Below are 18,118 nucleotides of genomic sequence, written 5' to 3'. Positions count from 1 at the left end.
TGGTGGTTACTGCTGGTGGGTACTGCTGGCGGGTAATGCTGCGGGTACTGCTGGCAGGTAGTGTTGGTGGGTAATGCTGGCAGTTACTGCTGGTGGGTATTGCTGGCAGGTATTGCTGGCGGGTAGTGCTGGTGGGTAATGCTGGAGGTTACTGCTGGCGGGTATTGCTGGCAGGTAATGCTGGTGGGTAGTGTTGGTGGGTAATGCTGGCGATTACTGCTGGTGGTTACTGCTGGTGGGTACTGCTGGCGGGTAATGCTGGTGGGTACTGCTGCCTGGTAATGCTGGCGGGTACTGCTGGCAGGTAGTGTTGGTGGGTAATGCTGGCAGTTACTGCTGGCGGGTACTTGTATAAAATGTAGTATTTAACTTGTGTTATACCTGTCACTCACTACTTTAAAGTAGTACAAAAAAAATCTCCATTAAATATTTTGTTCCTCTTCAGGAGAGCCCCTCGACCTAACACCGCTCAGAACAAAGGTTTTAAGACTAGGTTCACATCTATGCGGTTGCGGTTGATATGGTTTTCAGGTGCGTTTTGCATTTTAAACCCGTGTTTTTAAAGCGTTTTTGCATGCAGTTTTTATGCATTTTGCGTTTTGCATTTTTAAACACACTCTTTAAACACACTGTGTATAGTTGGTTGCTAAGGAGTGGGCCTGGAAGTCGGCCGCGTCCTTAACAACTATCGAGTCATCAGCTGTCAGCTTCCAGATTCCGATAAGCCTCCTGCCCGCAGATCACCACAACCACCACCCAGGGTTGTGGGGTTGTGGGGAGGAGCCCCTTGTCCCCATCAACATGGGGGCAAGGTGCTCTGGGGTGGCACCCACAGCACCCCCCCCCCATGTTGAGGTCGTGTGGCCTGGTATGGTTCAGGAGGGGGGGGGGTGCTTGCTCATCCCCTCCTTTTCCTGACCTGCCGGGTTGCATGCTAGGATAAGGGTCTGGTATAGATTTTGGGGGGAACCCCACGCCATTTTTTACAAACATTTTGACGTGGGGTTCCCCTCCAGATCCATACCGGCCCGAAGCTGATGATTCATCGGTTGTTAAGGTTCCCCTCCAAATCCATAGCAGCCCAAAGCTGATGATTCATTGGTTGTTAATGATGCGGCATCCAGCTTCCCGGGTGCTCCTTAGCAATCAGCTATACACAGTGTGTCAAAGAGGAAAAAAAACACAAAACGCATAAAAAACGCAACACTTGCATTTTTGGTGTGGCTCCCATGTTGAGGTCATGTGTCTTGGTATGGTTCAGGGGAGAGGGGGTGCTCACTCGTCACCTCCCTCTCCTGACCTGCCAGGCTGCATGCTAGGATAAGGGTCTGGTATAGATTTTGGGGTGAACCATTTTTTACAAACATTTCAGCGTGGGGTTCCCCTCCAGATCCATACCGGCCCGAAGCTGATGATTCATCGGTTGTTAAGGTTCCCCTCCAAATCCATAGCAGCCCGAAGCTGATGATTCATTGGTTGTTAATGACGCGGCAGCCGGCTTCCTGGGTGCTCCTTAGCAACCAGCTAAACACAGTGTGTCAAAGAGGAAAAAAAACGCAAAATGCATCAAAAATGCATAAAAAACGCAACACTTGCATTTTGGGTGTGGCTCCCATGTTGAGGTCATGTGGCCTGGTACCGTTCAGGGGAGAGGGGGTGCTTGCTCGTCCCCTCCCTTTCCTGACCTGCCAGGCTGCATGCTAGGATAAGGGTCTGGTATAGATTTTTTGGGGGGGAATCATTTTTTACAAAACTTTTGGCATTGGGTTCCCCTCCAGATCCATACCAGCCCCAAGCTGATGATTCATCGGTTGTTAAGGTTCCCCTCCAAATCCATACCAGCCCGAAGCTGATGATTCATTGGTTGTTAAGGACGCCGCAGCCGGCTCCCCGGGCGCTCCTTAGCAACCAGCTATACACAGTGTGTCAAAGAGGAAAAAAAACGCAAAACTCATAAAAAAAAGCATAAAAAAACGCAACACTTGCGTTTTTGGTGTGGCTCCAATGAAGTCTATTAAAAGCAAAACACAATCTGCTGTGGGGGAAAAAAGTCCCCGACCCTTTACAAAAAACGCAGTGCCGCAAAACACACAGATGTGAACTACATCCATAGGAATCCATGTTACATGGACTGTAGTGCGTTTCTGCAAAAACGCATAGGTGTGAGCGTGGGATAAAGAGAAGCTTTGCTGGCATTGTTACAGGTTATGGAAATTTTTAATTTCTGGCAGCTTTAAAGAATAGCAGTGAATTGAATTTTTTTGGACATTAAATTGCAGAATGGTTTATGTACCAATTCTTTATGTTATATCACTTAAAAAAAAATGAAAGTGAAGTTTTCTTTTCTGTGAAAGGGGCATCCGGTATGTATTTTCCAGCCCCCACCTGCAGAGGGCAGCACTTCCTGACAGGCTTTGTCCTTTGTTTTTACAGGATGAGTTGGATCTTACAGACAAGAACAGGGAAGCCATGTTTGCTCTCCCCGCAGAGAAGAAATGGCAGATTTACTGCAGCAAAAAAAAGGTAAGATGTCTCATCCATTTCTGATGTACTAACATCGCAAAATGCCAGAAAAAAGAGGAGTTCTTTAACCACTTCCATACCGCGCGATTTCTGGCACTCTGCTCCTACATGTAAAAATCATCTTTTTTTTTGCTAGAAAATTACTCGGAACCCCCAAACATTATATATATATATATTTTAGCAGAGACCCTAGGGAATAAAATGACGGTCATTGCAACTTTTTATGTCACGCGGTATTTGCGCAGAAATTTTTCAAAACGCATTTAAAAAAAAAAAAAGTTTTACGAATTAAAAAAAAAAGACAAAATTGTAAAGTAAGCCCAATTTTTTTTTTTTGTATAATGTGAAACATGATGTTACGCTGAGTAGATACCTAAGATGTCATGCTTTAAAATTGCGCACCAAACTTCGGTACTTAAAAATCTCTATAGTCGTGACTTAAACATTTTTTACAGGTTACCAGTTTAGAGTTACAGTGGAGGTCTTGGGCTAGAATTGTTGCTCTCGCTCTAACGTTCACGGCGATACCTCACATGTATGGATTGAACGCTGTTTACATATGTGGCCGTGACGAATGCATGCGTTCACTTCCACGTGCGAGCACGCGGGGACGGGGGCACTTTCAATTTTTTTATTTATTTATTTATTTTTTTACACTTTCCATTTAATTTTTTTTTGATCAATTTTATTCCTATAACAAGGAATGTAAACATCCCTTGTAATAGGAATAGTGCATGACCGGTCCTCTTTATGGGGAGATCTGGGGTCAATAAGACCTCAGATCTCTCCTACAGGCTAGAAAGCCTGAAATTATAAAAAAAAAAAAAAAAAAAAAAAAAACGATCTCGGCTATTTAGCCGAGATAAGTGCAGTATTAAAAACTGACGTCATCACGTCGCGCCCGGGCCTCCGAGAGTGATAGAGACTGCCGGGGACCAATCTTCAACCTAAACTCTCACACAAGCCTTCCAAATAAACCCATTGCCTTCAACATAACCCTCAAATCCTAACACAAGTCATCAACCCAATACCAAAATCCTAACCCTAGCTCTCGACCCAGCCTCCAAACCCTCATTCTAGCCCTCAACCCAGCCTATATACTCTGACTCTAGTTCTCTAAACCCTAACATTCACTCTCAGCCTAAACTCTGACACAATTTCTCAAACTAACCCTACCCCCCACCCCCCCCCCCCCGGCTCTCAACCTCACCCCTAACACAAGCCTTGAACTAAATACCTAAACCTTCAACCTAGCCCCCAACCTCACCCCTAACACAAGCCTTGAACTAAATACCTAAACCTTCAAGCTAGCCCTCAACCTCACCCCTAACACAAGCCTTCGACCAAATACCTAAGCCTTCAACCTAGCCCTCAACCTTACCCCTAATACAAGACTTTAACCAAATACCTAAATCTTCAGACTAGCCCTTAACCTCACAATAAAACAAGCCTTTGACCAAATACCTAAACCTTCACCCTAGCCCTCACCCCTACTCAGGGCCGGTGCTACCACTAGGCAAACTAGGCAGCCGCCTAGGGCGCACTGCCACCTAGGGCGCAGCTATGGCCTGTGCCACATTCTTCTCCTGTCACCTCCTCCTTCCATGTGGATGTCACCTCTAGAGAGGGAGGCAGTGTGTACAGGAAGGGGGTGTAGGGTTAAAGGGGGGCAGTGTGTATAGGAAGGGGGGTGTAGGGTGAAAGGGGGGGGGCAGTGTGTATAGGAAGGGGGGTGTAGGGTGAAAGGGAGACAGTGTGTATAGGAAGGGAGTGTAGGGTTAAAGGGGGTGTAGCATTAAAGGGGGGCAGTGTGTGCAGGAAGGGAAGTGTAGGGTTCAAGGGGGGAATTATGTGCAGGAAAGAGGGGGAATATGTACATTTTTTTTTTGGGGGGGGGGTGCAACAAGTAGCTGGTCTTGCCTAGGGTGCAAAATAGTCTAGCCCCGGCCCTGACCTAACCCCTAATAATATCCCTTAGTTCAGTCCTTAACCACTTTGCCGCTGCTCACTAGAGCTCTACTGCGGCAAAGTGGTTCGTTATCGTCTGACGACGTAGACCTAAGTCGCCAGACACCCCCCCTTCTCGGCGGCGCGTGTGCCGCCGGAGGCTCTCTCCCGCTGTATTCAGTCTTAGCGGGAGTTGGGCCAGGGGAGGAGCGGCGGTGATCACTGCTGCTCTTCCCCGATCGTCGGGGAATCGAGTTTAGAGATCCGTCCGCTTGTGTAAACAAAGCGGGCGGATCTCCTAAGTGACAAACAGTGACAGATTGCAGGGTTCAGCATAGATGAACCTGCGATCTGTGCCTGTGTCACTCAGTCACCTCCCCCCACACACGTCAGTAAGCACCAGGCATACATTAACCCCTCCCTCTCCAATAAAATTAACCCCTTCCCTGCCAGTGTCATTTTTACAGTAACAGTGCATATTTATGGCACTGATTACTGTAGTAATGTCACTGGCACCCCCAAAAGTGTCAAAAATGTCAGTCAAGGGTCCGATCTGTCCGCCGCAATGTCGCGGTCCCGCAAAAAAAAAATCGCAGATCGCCGCCATTACTCGTTAAAAAAGAAAAACACCAAAAACAACAGAAATCTTTCCCGTAGTTAGTAAACACAATAACTTTTACGCAAACCAATCAAAATACGCTTATTGCGATTTTTTTTTTTTTTACCAAAAATATGTAGCAGAAAACAAATTGGCCTAAAATGATAAAACATTTTGATTTTTACATTTTTTTGGGGGGAATTTCATATAAAAAAAATTTTTCAATTTCAAAATTGTCGCTTTTTTTTGTTTATAGCACAAAAAGTAAAAATCGCACAGGTGATCAAATACCACCAAAAGAAAGCTCTATTTGTGGGAAAAAAAGGACGTAAATTTCGTTTATGTACGGCGTTGCATGTCCGCGCAATTGTCAGTTAAAGTCACACAGCGCCGAATCACAAAAAGTGGCCCAGACGTAAGACAGCAAAATCCTCCGGTGGTAAAGTGGTTAAAAACACCATCCCTCAACGTATTTGCAGTCCTTAAAACTACCCTCTGTCAGCCCACCCTCCAATCCTTCTTCTGATCCTTGACCCCACAGTCAACATCTAACCCTCAACCCAACCCATAAACTGTCAGTACTGCAATATATGTATAACTATGGGATTGGAGTTCATCATCAAATGACTAAAAACCGGGAAACTTGGATCAGGTTGGTGAACCATTGTTGGACAATGAATCCAGTCTGGTATAGACGCTGCAGTCGATGGGTAAGGAAGAGTCCCCTGGGCATGCGGGCAATTCAGGCAAAGAATTACATCCTGTCATTGTGAAATGTCACTGATTGTCCGGGAAGAATACTTCCTCTGTTTCCCAGCAATCGCTTTCCAGGGCCGCCATGACAATACCCACAGGCTGGCGGCCAAGCAAGCAGAGCTGGTGAGCCCATGGCGGCAGCGTTGACAGATTATACCCTGTGAACATCACTCTAATGTCTCTCCATCATTCATATTGCTTCCTGCTATCGGCACCTGGATGGCGTCCATGGAGCCCCACATCATATTATTCCAGGTGCCCAAAGACATGAAACGGGCGTCCGTCCATCAGAGAGTGAGCAGAGCCAACACATGCAGCCCATACACGGCTCTTCCTAGTTGGCATCACTGCAAATTCTGAATGGCTGGCAGGCAGCTTGAGATAATTATAGATTATTGTAGCAGGGCATGAGTTTTACAGAAAAAAGATCTGTCTGTGCACAGTATGGTGTTTGTTTATCATCAGACGCTTAGCAGCCATATAGGAAAAAAACAGGCGGTATCAGAAATCGATCCAAGATAAATCTTGGTGCTCTATACAAAGCAACGATGTTGCAACATGTATTGTAGGCACTCAGGAGCTTCACAGATGAACAAGAAGGATGGCATAATCATTTTATTGCACCAACATTTTGGCAAGTCACAGCCCGTCTCTCCCAAGTAGAGTAGAAAATCTGTACTGTGCTGCAAAGAAGGACTCTTACTCTCTGTGGGAAAGCAGCGGTCCCACTGCAAAGGTCTGCATGCCCTCTGCTGAGTCATAGCTAGATTGGCCAATCAGCAAAGCTCTTGCTGTCTGCTCAATGGGGGCTTGTTGAACCAATGCAGAGAGGCAGCTGATTCCTTACAATGAACCTTTGATGCTGTACCGATGTTTCAGTGAGTCACAACTAGGGATACGTTTTTTTCAGGGCCGATACCGATATTTTGGTCACAATGTATTGGTATTGGCCGATATGGGCCGATATTTTGTACATTTAAAGTTTTGAAAAATAAAGACAATTTTTGACACAAATCTGGTACTGAACAGGTTAATTTTTGTTTAATGCTTAATGGCTGGCTTGCTGGCACCCTGTGGTGGGTGGCTGGCTGTCTGGCACCCTGTGGTGGGTGGCTGGCTGTCTGGCACCCTGTGGTGGGTGGCTGGCTTGCTGGCACCCTGTGGTGGGTGGCTGGCTTGCTGGCACCCTTTGGTGGATGCCTGGCTTGCTGGCACCCTGTGGTGGATGGCTGGCTGGCTGGCACCCTGTGGTGGGTGGCTGGCTTGCTGGCACCCTGTGGTGGATGGTGTACAGGGCCTGTGGCTGGCTGGTACAGGGCCTGTGGCTGTCTGTCTGACACCTTGTCTGTGGGTAGCTGTCTGTCTGGCACCCTGTGGTGGGTGACTGGCTGTCTGGCACGCTGTGTTGGGTGGCTGGCTGTCTGGCACCCTGTGGTGGGTGGCTGTCTGGCACAGGGGCTGTGGGTGGCTGGCTGGTACAGGGCCTGTGAGTGGCTGGCTGGCTGGTACAGTGCCTGTGGCTGGCAGGTACAGGGCCTGTGGTGGGTGGCTGTCTGGCACAGGGGCTGTGGGTGGCTGGCTGGTACAGGGCCTGTGGGTGGCTGGCTGGCTGGTACAGGGCCTGTGGCTGGCAGGTACAGGGCCTGTGGGTGGCTGGCTGGTACAGTGCTTGTGCCTGACTGGTTCAGGGCCTTGTCTGGCAGGTACAGGGCCTGTGGGTGGCTGGCTGGCTGGTACAGAGCCTGTGGATGGCTGGCAGGTACAGAGCCTGTGGATGGCTGGCTCACTGGTACAGGGCCTGTGGATGTGGGTGGCTGGCTGGCACCGGGGTGCTGTGGGTGGGTGTATGACTGTGATACACTCCCGTGAGACTAGTCCCGACTCCAGACGAGGCTGTCCAAGGCGAGGGAGGCGGCCTAAGAAAGCAGAATGATGTCACAAAAATATTTGCAATATCGGCCAGTTCCAGGGAAAGTGCATATCGGCCCACCATATATCGACCTTGCCAATACTCGGTCTATCCCCAGTCACAACCCACCTTTCTCGAGTAGAAAATCTTGTTCTGCACTATGCTACAGAGACAGGCTCTTACTCTCTGTGGGAAAGCAGTGGTCTCTCTCTGAGTCATAGCTAGAGCTGGGCAATCAGCAAAGCTCCTGCTCTCTGCACAAAGAGGGCTCGTTGGACCAATGCAGAGAGACAGCTGCTTCCTTACAGAGCGCAATGGACCTTTGCAGCACTAATGTGTCGGTGAGTCACAGCCCACCTTTCTCAAGTAGAGTAGAAAATCTATTATTCTGCACTATGCTGCAGAGAAGGATTCCTGCTCTCTATGGGAAAGCAGTGGTCTCTCTGCAGAGGGCATGCCCTGTTTTAGCTAGAGCTGGGCAATCAGGAAAGCTCCTGCTCTCTGCTCAATGGGGGCTTGTTGGACCAATGCAAAGAGACAGCTGCTTTCACGTGGAGAGCAATGGACCTTTGATGCAGACGTTTTGGTGAGTCACAGCCCATCTTTCTCATGAAGAGTAAAAAAATCTATTATTCTGCACTATGCTGCAGAGAAGGACTGTTCTGACTTCTGAGTCACAGATAGAGCTGATCAATCAGCTAAACTTGTGTTCCCTACTCAGCAGCGGGCTTGTTGGACCAATGCAGAGAGACATCTGTTTCCATGTGAAGAGCAGTGGACCTTTGCTGCAGTCCAGTGCAGGTGAACGGCTTTTCTACTTTACCTCTATCTACATCAGAAACAAAAATAAGAATAAGACACAGAGAATGTGCATTTTCCCAGCACATAAAATGCGTGTCAATTCATTAGGTTATGGTTAGGGGGTATGGTTGGGTGGAAGCAGGGGCAGCGCTATCACTAGGTGAGCTAGGCAGCCGCCTAGGGCACACTGCCTCCTGGGGCACAGCCATGGCCACTGGTTGTAATAGAGAGTCCCAATTCGGTGGTGGCAGGAGCAGGGCAGCAAATAGACTTCCTCAGGGTGACATTTATCTCCACACGGCACAGGGAAGGCAAACAGAGACGGAGGCCGCAGGGAAGGCAAACAGCGAGAGCAACTTGCCCTGAGAGCCCAGGAGGGAGAAGATCACCACTGCCTCCCTGACCCCCAAAGGGTCAGGGAGTAGCAGCAGGCTCAGCATTCCCGGAACAGTGGCGCCTCCCAGAGCCTGGATTCCTTTTCCCACCTCCACTCCAACATTAACAGTGACAGCTCTCACTCTCTCTCTCACACCCCCCTCTCTACCACCCCCCTCTCTACCACCCCCCTTTCTCTCTCTCACCCCTATCTCTCTCTCACAACCCCCCCTCTCACCACCCTCTCTCCCCCTCTCTCCCTCTCTCTCACTCCTCTCTCTCTCTTTCTCTCACAACCACCCCCCCCTCTCTCCCTCTCTCTTACTCCCCCCCTCTCTCTCTCTTACCCCCTCTCTCTCCCTCTCTCTCACTCTTCTCTCTATCTCTCACAATTCCCCTCTCTCTCACTCCCCTCTCTCTCCCCTCTCTCTCTCACTCCCCCTCTCTTTCTCTCATACTCTCCTCTCTCTCTCCCTCTCTCTCACTCCCCTCTCTCTCCCGCTCTCACTCCTCTCTCTCTCTCACAACCCCCCACCCCCTCTCTCTCACCCCCCTCTCTCTCTCTCTCACTCCCCTCTCTCTCCCCCCTCTCACTCCCCCTCTCACCCCTCTCTCTTTCTCTCTCTCACAACCTCCCACCCCCTCTCTCTCACTCCCCCCTCTCTCTCCCTCTCTCTCACTCCCCCCTCTCTCTCCCCTCTCTCTCTCACTCCCCCCTCTCTCTCACTCTCCTCTCTCTCACTCTCCTCTCTCTCTCTCTCTCTCTCTCTCCCTCCCCCCTTTTTCTCTCTCCCCCTCTCTCTCCCCTCTCTCTCACTCCCCTCTCCCTCCCTCTCTCTCTCACAACCCCCCTCTCACCCCTCTCTCTCACCCCCCCCTTTTCCTTTCTCTCCCCTCTCTCCCCCCTCTCTCTCACCCCCCTCTCTCTCTCTCATCCCTCTTTCTCTCTCTCTCTCACACCCCTTTCTCTCTCTCACCCACATATCTCTCTCACAACCCCCCTCTCTCTCACAACCCCCCTCTTTGTCTCACAACCTCCTTCTCTCTCTCACAACCTCCTTCTCTCTCCTTCACCCCCTCTCTCTCTTTCTCAACCCCCTGTCTCTCTCACCCCCCCCCCTCTCTCACTCCCCTCTCCCTCACCCACCTCTCTCTCTCACCCCTCTCTCTCTCACCCCCTTTCTCTCTCTCTCTCACCCCCTCTCTCTCACCCCTGTCTTTCTCTCACAGCCCCCCCCCCTCTCTCTCACTCCCTTCTCTCACCCCCTCCCCCATCTCTCTCCCTCTCTCTCACCCCCCTCTCTTTCTCTCACCCCCCTCTCTCTGATGTTGTTATGTCAATATATTTATTATAATGCCACAAAGTGAACTAATAAAAAAAAAAGTGCCATAATAAAAAAAACCACACTGTGACAGACTAACAGGTTGCCCTCCCCCATTTATGCTTACATTAGATAATTCAGTTTTATTTTTTCTTATGTGGGGGGTGGAGTCTAGCACCGGCCCTGAATGGGAGAACTAATAGCATGCTAATCCAATGCATCAATATTGATCCACAGACGGAGCTTGATCACCTACAAGGCAACCCCGGCAGGAGCCTAGGGCCCATTGGATGCTGGGGGCCCCAGCTTCATGCCTCTGAGCATACAGCAGTTAGCCAAAGCTTTGCATTCTACAAGGGAGATTGGACTTGAAGACTCTTCTTGTCTAATGGGACAATAAAATAAAGACAATGCAAATGGGACGGACCCTCCGATCCAATCATTATCAATGTCAATCAGAGGAATGGGGGTGCAATGCTGCTACCTTATCCTGGGGGCCCCATTCTGCGGCTGTTTTCTTTGTGAACAGCAGTACATTGGATTGAGCTACATTTTGGAATGCTGCAGAGTAACATGACCCTATATTGAATTCTGGTACCTGGGCTGTGCTGGGGCCAGCTTGGGGAATGGTGCTCCAGGGCAGTGTGGTTTATAGCCGGATCAAAGTGGTTAATCAGGGGTGCAATAAAAGGTCTCTGGCTATTGGCAATGCCTCTTGCTGTTAATAACCTTGGCAAGCCATCCAAGCAACGCATGTAGCTGTATGCTCTACAGTGCATTCCGCTCCAAGCTGTCCCCCAGCCAAGCCATGGCTATGGGCCCTCCTGCTTTATTGCAGATGGTGAGCATCTTTCAGAATTCCAGGGACGAGTTCATTAGCCTGCGTTCGACCCCTGTCACTGAGGGAAAGCACGCCCTGGGGGAGCGAATTAGAGACTGTGCAGAGCTTTCCATTATCTCCACTCTGCAAAATATGTCCAACCGGATGCTTGGGGACTAAAGGGAAACTCCAGATAAATGCAGAAAGGTACTCTTCTTCCTGCCCAATGGTTTGTAAAGAACTTCACTGACCACCAGTACAAGGGGGCACTTTACTGACTACTAATGTAAGGGGGCCCTTCACTGACCACCAATACAAGGGGGCCCTTTGCTGACTACTAATGTATGGGGGCCCTTCACTGACCACCAGTACAAGGGGCACTTTACTGACTACTAATGTAAGGGGGCCCTTCACTGACCACCAGTACAAGGGGGCACTTTACTGACTACTAATGTAAGAGGGCCCTTCACTGATTACCAATGTAAGGGGGCACCTCACTGACCATCAATGTAGACAGGCTCTTCACTGACCATCAATGTAGGCGGCCCCTTCACTGACCACCATTGTAAGAGGGCCCTTCACTGACCACTAATACAAGGGAGCCCTTTACTGATCACCAATGTAAAGGGGGCACTTCACTGACCACCAATGTAGGCAGACCCTTCACTGACCACCAATGTAGGCAGACCCTTCACTGACCACCAATGTAGGCAGACCCTTCACTGACCACCGATGTAGACTGGCCCTTCACTGACCACCAATGTAGGTGGGCCCTTCACTGACCAACAATGTAGGTGGGCCCTTCACTGACCACCAATACAAGTGGGCCCTTCACGGATCACCAATGTAGGCGGGCCTTTCTTTAGTCACCAACGTAGGCGGGCCCTTCACTGACCACCAATGTAGACGGGCACTTCACTGACCACAAATGTAGGGGGCGCTTCACTGACCACCAATGTAGGTGAGCCCTTTACTGACCACCAATGTAGGCGGGCCCTTTACTGAACACAAATGTAGTGGGCACTTCACTGACCACCGATGTAGACTGGCCCTTCACTGACCATCAATGTAGGCGGGCCCTTCACTGACCACCAATGTAAGAGGGCCCTTCACTGACCACTAATACAAGGGGGCCCTTCACTGATCACCAATGTAAGGGGGCCCTTCACTGACCACTAATACAAGGGGGCCCTTCACTGATCACCAATGTAAGGGGGCCCTTCACTGACCACCAATGTAAGAGGGCCCTTCACTGACCACTAATACAAGGGGGCCCTTCACTGACCACCAATGTAGGTGGGCCCTTTACTGACCACCAATGTAAGGGGGCCCTTCACTGACCACCAATGTAGGTATGCCCTTCGCTGACCACCAATGAAGGTGGGCCCTTAACTGACCACCAATACAAGGAGGCCCTTTACTGACTACTAATGTAAGGGGGCCCTTCACTTCCACCAAAACAGGAAGACCCTTTACTGACTACTAATGTAAGGGGGGGGCCCTTCATTGACCACCAATACAAGGGGGCCCTTTGCTGACTACTAATGTAAGGGGGCCCTTTGCTGACTACTAATGTAAGGGGGCCCTTCTTTGACCACCAATTTAGGCGGGGCCTTCACTAACCACCAGTGTAAGAGGGCCCTTCACTGACCGCTGATGCAAGGGGGCCCTTCACTGATCACCATTGTAAGGGGGCACTTCACTGACCACCAATGTAGGCGGGCCCTTCACTGACTACAAATGTAAGGGGGCTGCACACTGACCACCAATACAAGGGGGCCCTTCACGGATCATCAATGTAGGCGGGCCCTTCATTGACCACCAATGTAGGCGGGCCCTTCACTGACCACCAATGTAGGAGGGCCCTTTACTGAGTGACCACCAATGTTAGTGTGCTCTTCACTGACCACTAATGTAGGCGGGCCCTTCACTGACCACTAATGTAGGCGGGCCCTTCACTGACCACTAATGTAGGCAGGATCACCACTTCGCTGACCAACAATATGAGAAAGCACTTTTCCACTGACCTTAATTTTTTTTTTTTTCTATTAATTATTTATTTTTTTAAATTTCCTTATTACTGGAAATAATTGTGTTTTATAGTGCAGCCCAGGGTGTCAAACACAGGCAGTATGCAATATATAGCATTTTATGCTTTTATTTATTGTTATATCTCAGCTTACTCTTCCCGCTAACGTACCATGAGCTGTAGATACAGTAGTTATCAGCAGGGGTTTCCTGAGACCAGAACGATATTTTGAGGGTTGCTCCGCATTTGAGGAAGGCTCATATAGACCATTGCTATGAGCTGTTGTTGGTGTCTAGCGCCCTCTTCCTGCCGGCCTGCATTCCGCAGCATCCTCCCAGTAGCCGGACAGACGAGTCTTCTCCTCGCTGTGTTGTCACACCTGGGCAGATGATGAAGGTTGGATCTCAGGATGAGATCACTGTCCATCTGAGCTGTCATGACATCATCTGACATTAATGGAAGACAGGCCATGGGGCCATTACAAACATTTGCGGATGCTGTGATGTCAGACGCCAAACGCACTCAAATACTTTCGGAGATTTTTTTCAGGGTCCGGGGTCGTGAACGCTGCGCCGTTAAATCTTCCCGCTTGTCATATTGTACTTTTGGCTCTTCGAAGAATGAAAAATTGAGATTTTGATGAAAGGCAGAATAACATGGAAGAGCAGCGTGTTCTAATATTCGCAGAAGTCGCCGGGGTCAGATGGGAAGTACAAATTATTCCCGAGAGGAAAGAGCGTGCCGAGAATTCCTGACCGGGATCCATTTCGGGAGTTTGATTTGTGATGTCTCTGCTCATTGTAATTGTCACAACAGACAAGAGATGGACAAGCTGGGATGAAATTCTTTTTTTTTTTCCGAAGCATTTCCTACTCTTTTTAGGAATCGCAGCAGCTGATAGGATGGTGGGGTGAGGGGGGAGAATTAGGGCCCATTTACTTAGCGGTGCAGTAATGCATGTGCATTAAGTAGGGCGGGGAAAAGGGGTGGGCAGGAGGGTCAATCATCTAGGGTCCAACAGTGGGGATGGGGGGGGGGGGGGTAAATCAATCCAGTGCTTAGGTGCAGGGTTTACCCCCCTCACAGGTTCCCCCCACACCCTACGGGAGAATAGCGATGTGGCGCATTGTGTGCGCCACCTCAAAGGGTGGGTGTTGGCAAATTGAAAAGTGGGTGGGTCTTAAACAGTCATTGCTAACCTCTGTACCCCTCTGCCCCCCATCCTAAGCTCACCTGTATACTTCTGTCCAAAACTAATTTCTGCAGCTCACCATCCAAAACGAATCTCATCAACCCCTAATCCACAACTCACCTCTCCACCCCACCATCCACAACTAATCACTACCCCCTCTATCCACAACTCCCCTCTGCACCACCCCCATCCACAACTCACCTCTGCACACCCTGTCCACAACTCACCTCTGTGCCCCCCATCCACAACCCACCTCTGCACCCCCCATCCACCACTTGCGTCTTCACCCCCCCTCCACAGCTCACCTTTCCAGCCCCCCATCCACAACTCACCTCTGCACCCCCAGTCCTCTACTCACCTCTGAACCCCCTATCCACAACCCGTCTCTGCACCCCCCATACAAAACTCACCTCTGCACCCCACCATCCACAACTCACCTCTGCACCCCCCATCCAAAACTCATCTCTGCACCCCACCATCCACAACTAATCTCTGCACCCCCCCCCATCCACAACTCACCTCTGCACCCCACCATCCACAACTAATTACTGCCCCCTCTATCTACAACTCACCTCTGCACCACCTCCATCCACAACTCACCTCTGCACACCTCGTCCACAACTCACCTCTGCGCCCCCCATCCACAACCCACCTCTGCACCCCCCATCCACCACTTGCTTCTCCACCCCCCATGGTCAACTCATCTCAGAACCCCCATACAAAACTCACCTTTGCACCCCCCACTTTCACAACTCACCACTGCACAACCCATCCACATCTCACCTCTATACCCCCCATCCACAACTTACCTCTGCACCCCTCATCCACAACTCACTTCTGAACCCCCCCTCCACAACTCACCTCTTCACCCTCTGTCCACAACTCACTTCTGCACCCCCCCTCCACAACTCACCTCTGCACACCCTGTCCACAACTCACCTCTGTGCCCCTGATCCACAAATCACCTCTGCACCCTTCCCTCCACAACTCATCTCTGCACCCCCCATCCACAACTCATCTCAGCACCCCCATACAAAACTCACCACTCCACCCCCTATTCACAACTCACCTCTGAACCCCCCCTCCTCCACAACTCACCTCTGCAACCCCCATCCACAACTCCCCTCTGTACCCCCCATCCACAACTCACCTCTGCACCCTCCCCTCCACAGCTCACCTCTCCACCCCCCATTCACAACTCACTTCTGCACCCCCCTCCACAACTCACCTCTGCACCCCCCATCCACAACTCACCTCTGCACACCCCTATCCACAACACACCTCTATGCCCCCCATTCACAACACACCTCTGTGCCCCCCAACCCTTAACTCACCTCTGCACCCCGTTCCACAACTCACCTCTGCACCCCCCCATCCACAACTCACCACTGCACACCCCATCCACATCTCACCTTAGCACCCCCCATCCACAACTCACTTCTGCACCCCCCATCCACAACTCACCTCTGCCTCCCCCCATCCACAACTCACATCTGCACCGCCATTATCCACAACTCACCTCTCAAAACTCATTCTCATACAGCTTGTCACAGCCACAAGGATTTGCGTCACAAAGTGCCAAAGAATAGTATGGCATGTCCCATCAGTAGGCAATGCCGCCTGCAAAAGGGCTCCATAGACATGAATGGGACTACTCAACAACTTCATCTACTAGACGTGGTTGCAAACTTGCAATACAGTAAAGAGTGCCCCATAGACTTAAATGGGAATGCTCCACAACCTTATCTACTGGACGTATTTGTGACATGGTGAAGAGCACCCCACAGATGTGAATTAGGCCACTTCACAACCTCATTTACTGGACATTGTTGTGACACGGTGAAGAACCTCCCACAGACATGAATGAGGATACTCCAAAACTTTACCTAATGGAAGTGATTGTGACGTAGTGAAGAGCACCCTGAAGACGGGAACTGGACCACTTCACAACCTCATCTACTGGATGCAGTTGCAATACGGTGACAAGCCCCCCATGTACATGAATTAAACCACTCCACAAACTCACCTAATGGATGTGGTTGTGATGCGGTGAAGAGCGCCCCATAGGCTTGAAATGGGCTGCTCCACAACCTCATCTAATAGATGTAGTTGTGAAACAGTGAAGAGCAGCCCATAGACGTGAATTTGACCGCCTCACAACCTCATCTACTGGATGTAGTTGCAATAGAGTGACAAGCGCCCCTTGAATGCAAATGAGACCACTCCACACTCACCCAATGAACGTAATTGTGATGTCGCGAAGAGCACCCCATAGATGTGAATCAGGCTGCTTCACAACCTCATCTACTCGACGTAGTTGAGAAACAGTAAAGAGCAGCCCATAGATGTGAAATGGACCACCTCACAACCTCATCTAATAGATGTAGTTGCAATACAGTGAAAAGCACCCCATGAACGCAAATGAGACAACTCCACAATCTCACCTAATAGACGTGGTTGTGATGCAGAGAAGAGCACCCCATAAACGTGAATCGGCCCTCTCCACAACCTCATCTACAAGACGTAATTGCCAAACAGTGAAGAGCAACTTATAGACGTGAATTGAACCACCTCACAACCGCATATACTGTACGTAGTTGCAATACGGTAATGAGCACCCCATAAACATAAAGGAGACCATTCCACAAACTCACCCAATGGACGTGATTGTGATGCGGCGAAGATGCCCCATAGACATGAATTGGGCCACTCCACAACCACATCTAGTTGTGACACAGTGAAAAGCGGTCCATAGATGTAAATTGGAATTGGATGTAGTTGAGAAACTGTGAAGAGTGTCACATGGATGTAAATGGGGTCACTCCATGACCTCATCTAATGGACAGGATAGCGACATGGTGAAGAGCGATTTCTTCATAAAATCCCTCTTCAAACAAGTGTGTGGGAGGTGATCACCTCCTGGTCACCTGTTAACCGTAGGCCAGCCACTGCTGATGAAATAGTCCACCATGGATCATGAGTCAACAGCATTGCAAACGTGAAAGGGGCCCTAGATCTAAATGGGCCTTCAATATTTTCTTCTATATAAAAAACTAGAAAAAGAAAAAAATAAAAATCACTTGACCAAACTTGGTAGCCAGGAAAAAAAAATGAAGATTGGAAATCAGTGACATCTGGCAGCTTTGGAAGGGTAACTCCGTCTTCTACAATATCCTGCTTCTTAATTAGACCGACGTTCCTTGGTAATGAGTTTCCTTTTTGACAAAGCTGAGGCGTAGTTGCAATGCTGAGGATAGAGTGTTTGTGTAACATTTCCTCGGTTCCCGTATTGTTGGACGTGATTGTCCTTCGGTGACCCCAGGGGGGGTCTTGGTCACTGGGGCCGAGCACACACCCCCCTCTGATGGGAAGACTAAAGAGCGGGGTACACCCAAGGTTTAGGGTCACATGGGGCTGACACTGAGCGGAGCAGTGGGAATGCAGTCAGGACGGAGGTCAGTCCGAGGACCGCAGACTGGAATCTGGGACTCGCAATGTCCAGCTCATGCCAACACAACCATCATTAACCACATACTAAGGGCTTATTAAAATGCAATCTCCAGGGAGTATCCAGGCAGCCAGATCACAGAAAAGCAATAATGTTGCAAAATTCCTCATTGATTAACCCAATCCAGCCAAGTCAGTGCGCTTCACTGGCATATTAGCGAGGACCGCTACGTAAAAAAAAAAAAAGCATAATCATAATAAATTTCAGTCTGCATGATGTCTTGATTCAGGCCCCATTCACACCTCAGCGTTTTGTAGCTTGAAGCACTAAGCTCCAAAATGCTGGAGGAGAAAAATAATCAATTATTCTCTATGGAGACGATTCATATCTTCGCTCGA

At 49.7% G+C, this 18,118-nt stretch overlaps 1 protein-coding gene across 2 annotated transcripts in view; it reads left to right on the top strand.

The window, feature by feature from the left end:
• Positions 1-18,118, top strand: part of DAAM2 (dishevelled associated activator of morphogenesis 2) — a 342,052-nt gene that overhangs the window by 74,712 nt on the left and 249,222 nt on the right. For both annotated transcript variants that reach the window (XM_082249299.1, XM_082249298.1), the window contains exon 3: positions 2,434-2,523. In XM_082249299.1, the coding sequence (XP_082105425.1) occupies positions 2,434-2,523 (90 nt within the window). The remainder of the gene's footprint in view (positions 1-2,433; positions 2,524-18,118) is intronic.

The sequence above is a fragment of the Pelophylax lessonae genome (genome assembly GCF_965119305.1).
Source record: "Pelophylax lessonae genome assembly, chromosome: 3".
Taxonomy (NCBI): Eukaryota; Metazoa; Chordata; class Amphibia; order Anura; family Ranidae; genus Pelophylax; species Pelophylax lessonae.
The sequence above is the reverse complement of the archived record's forward strand: the minus strand, read 5'-3'. Positions and strand labels throughout refer to the sequence as shown.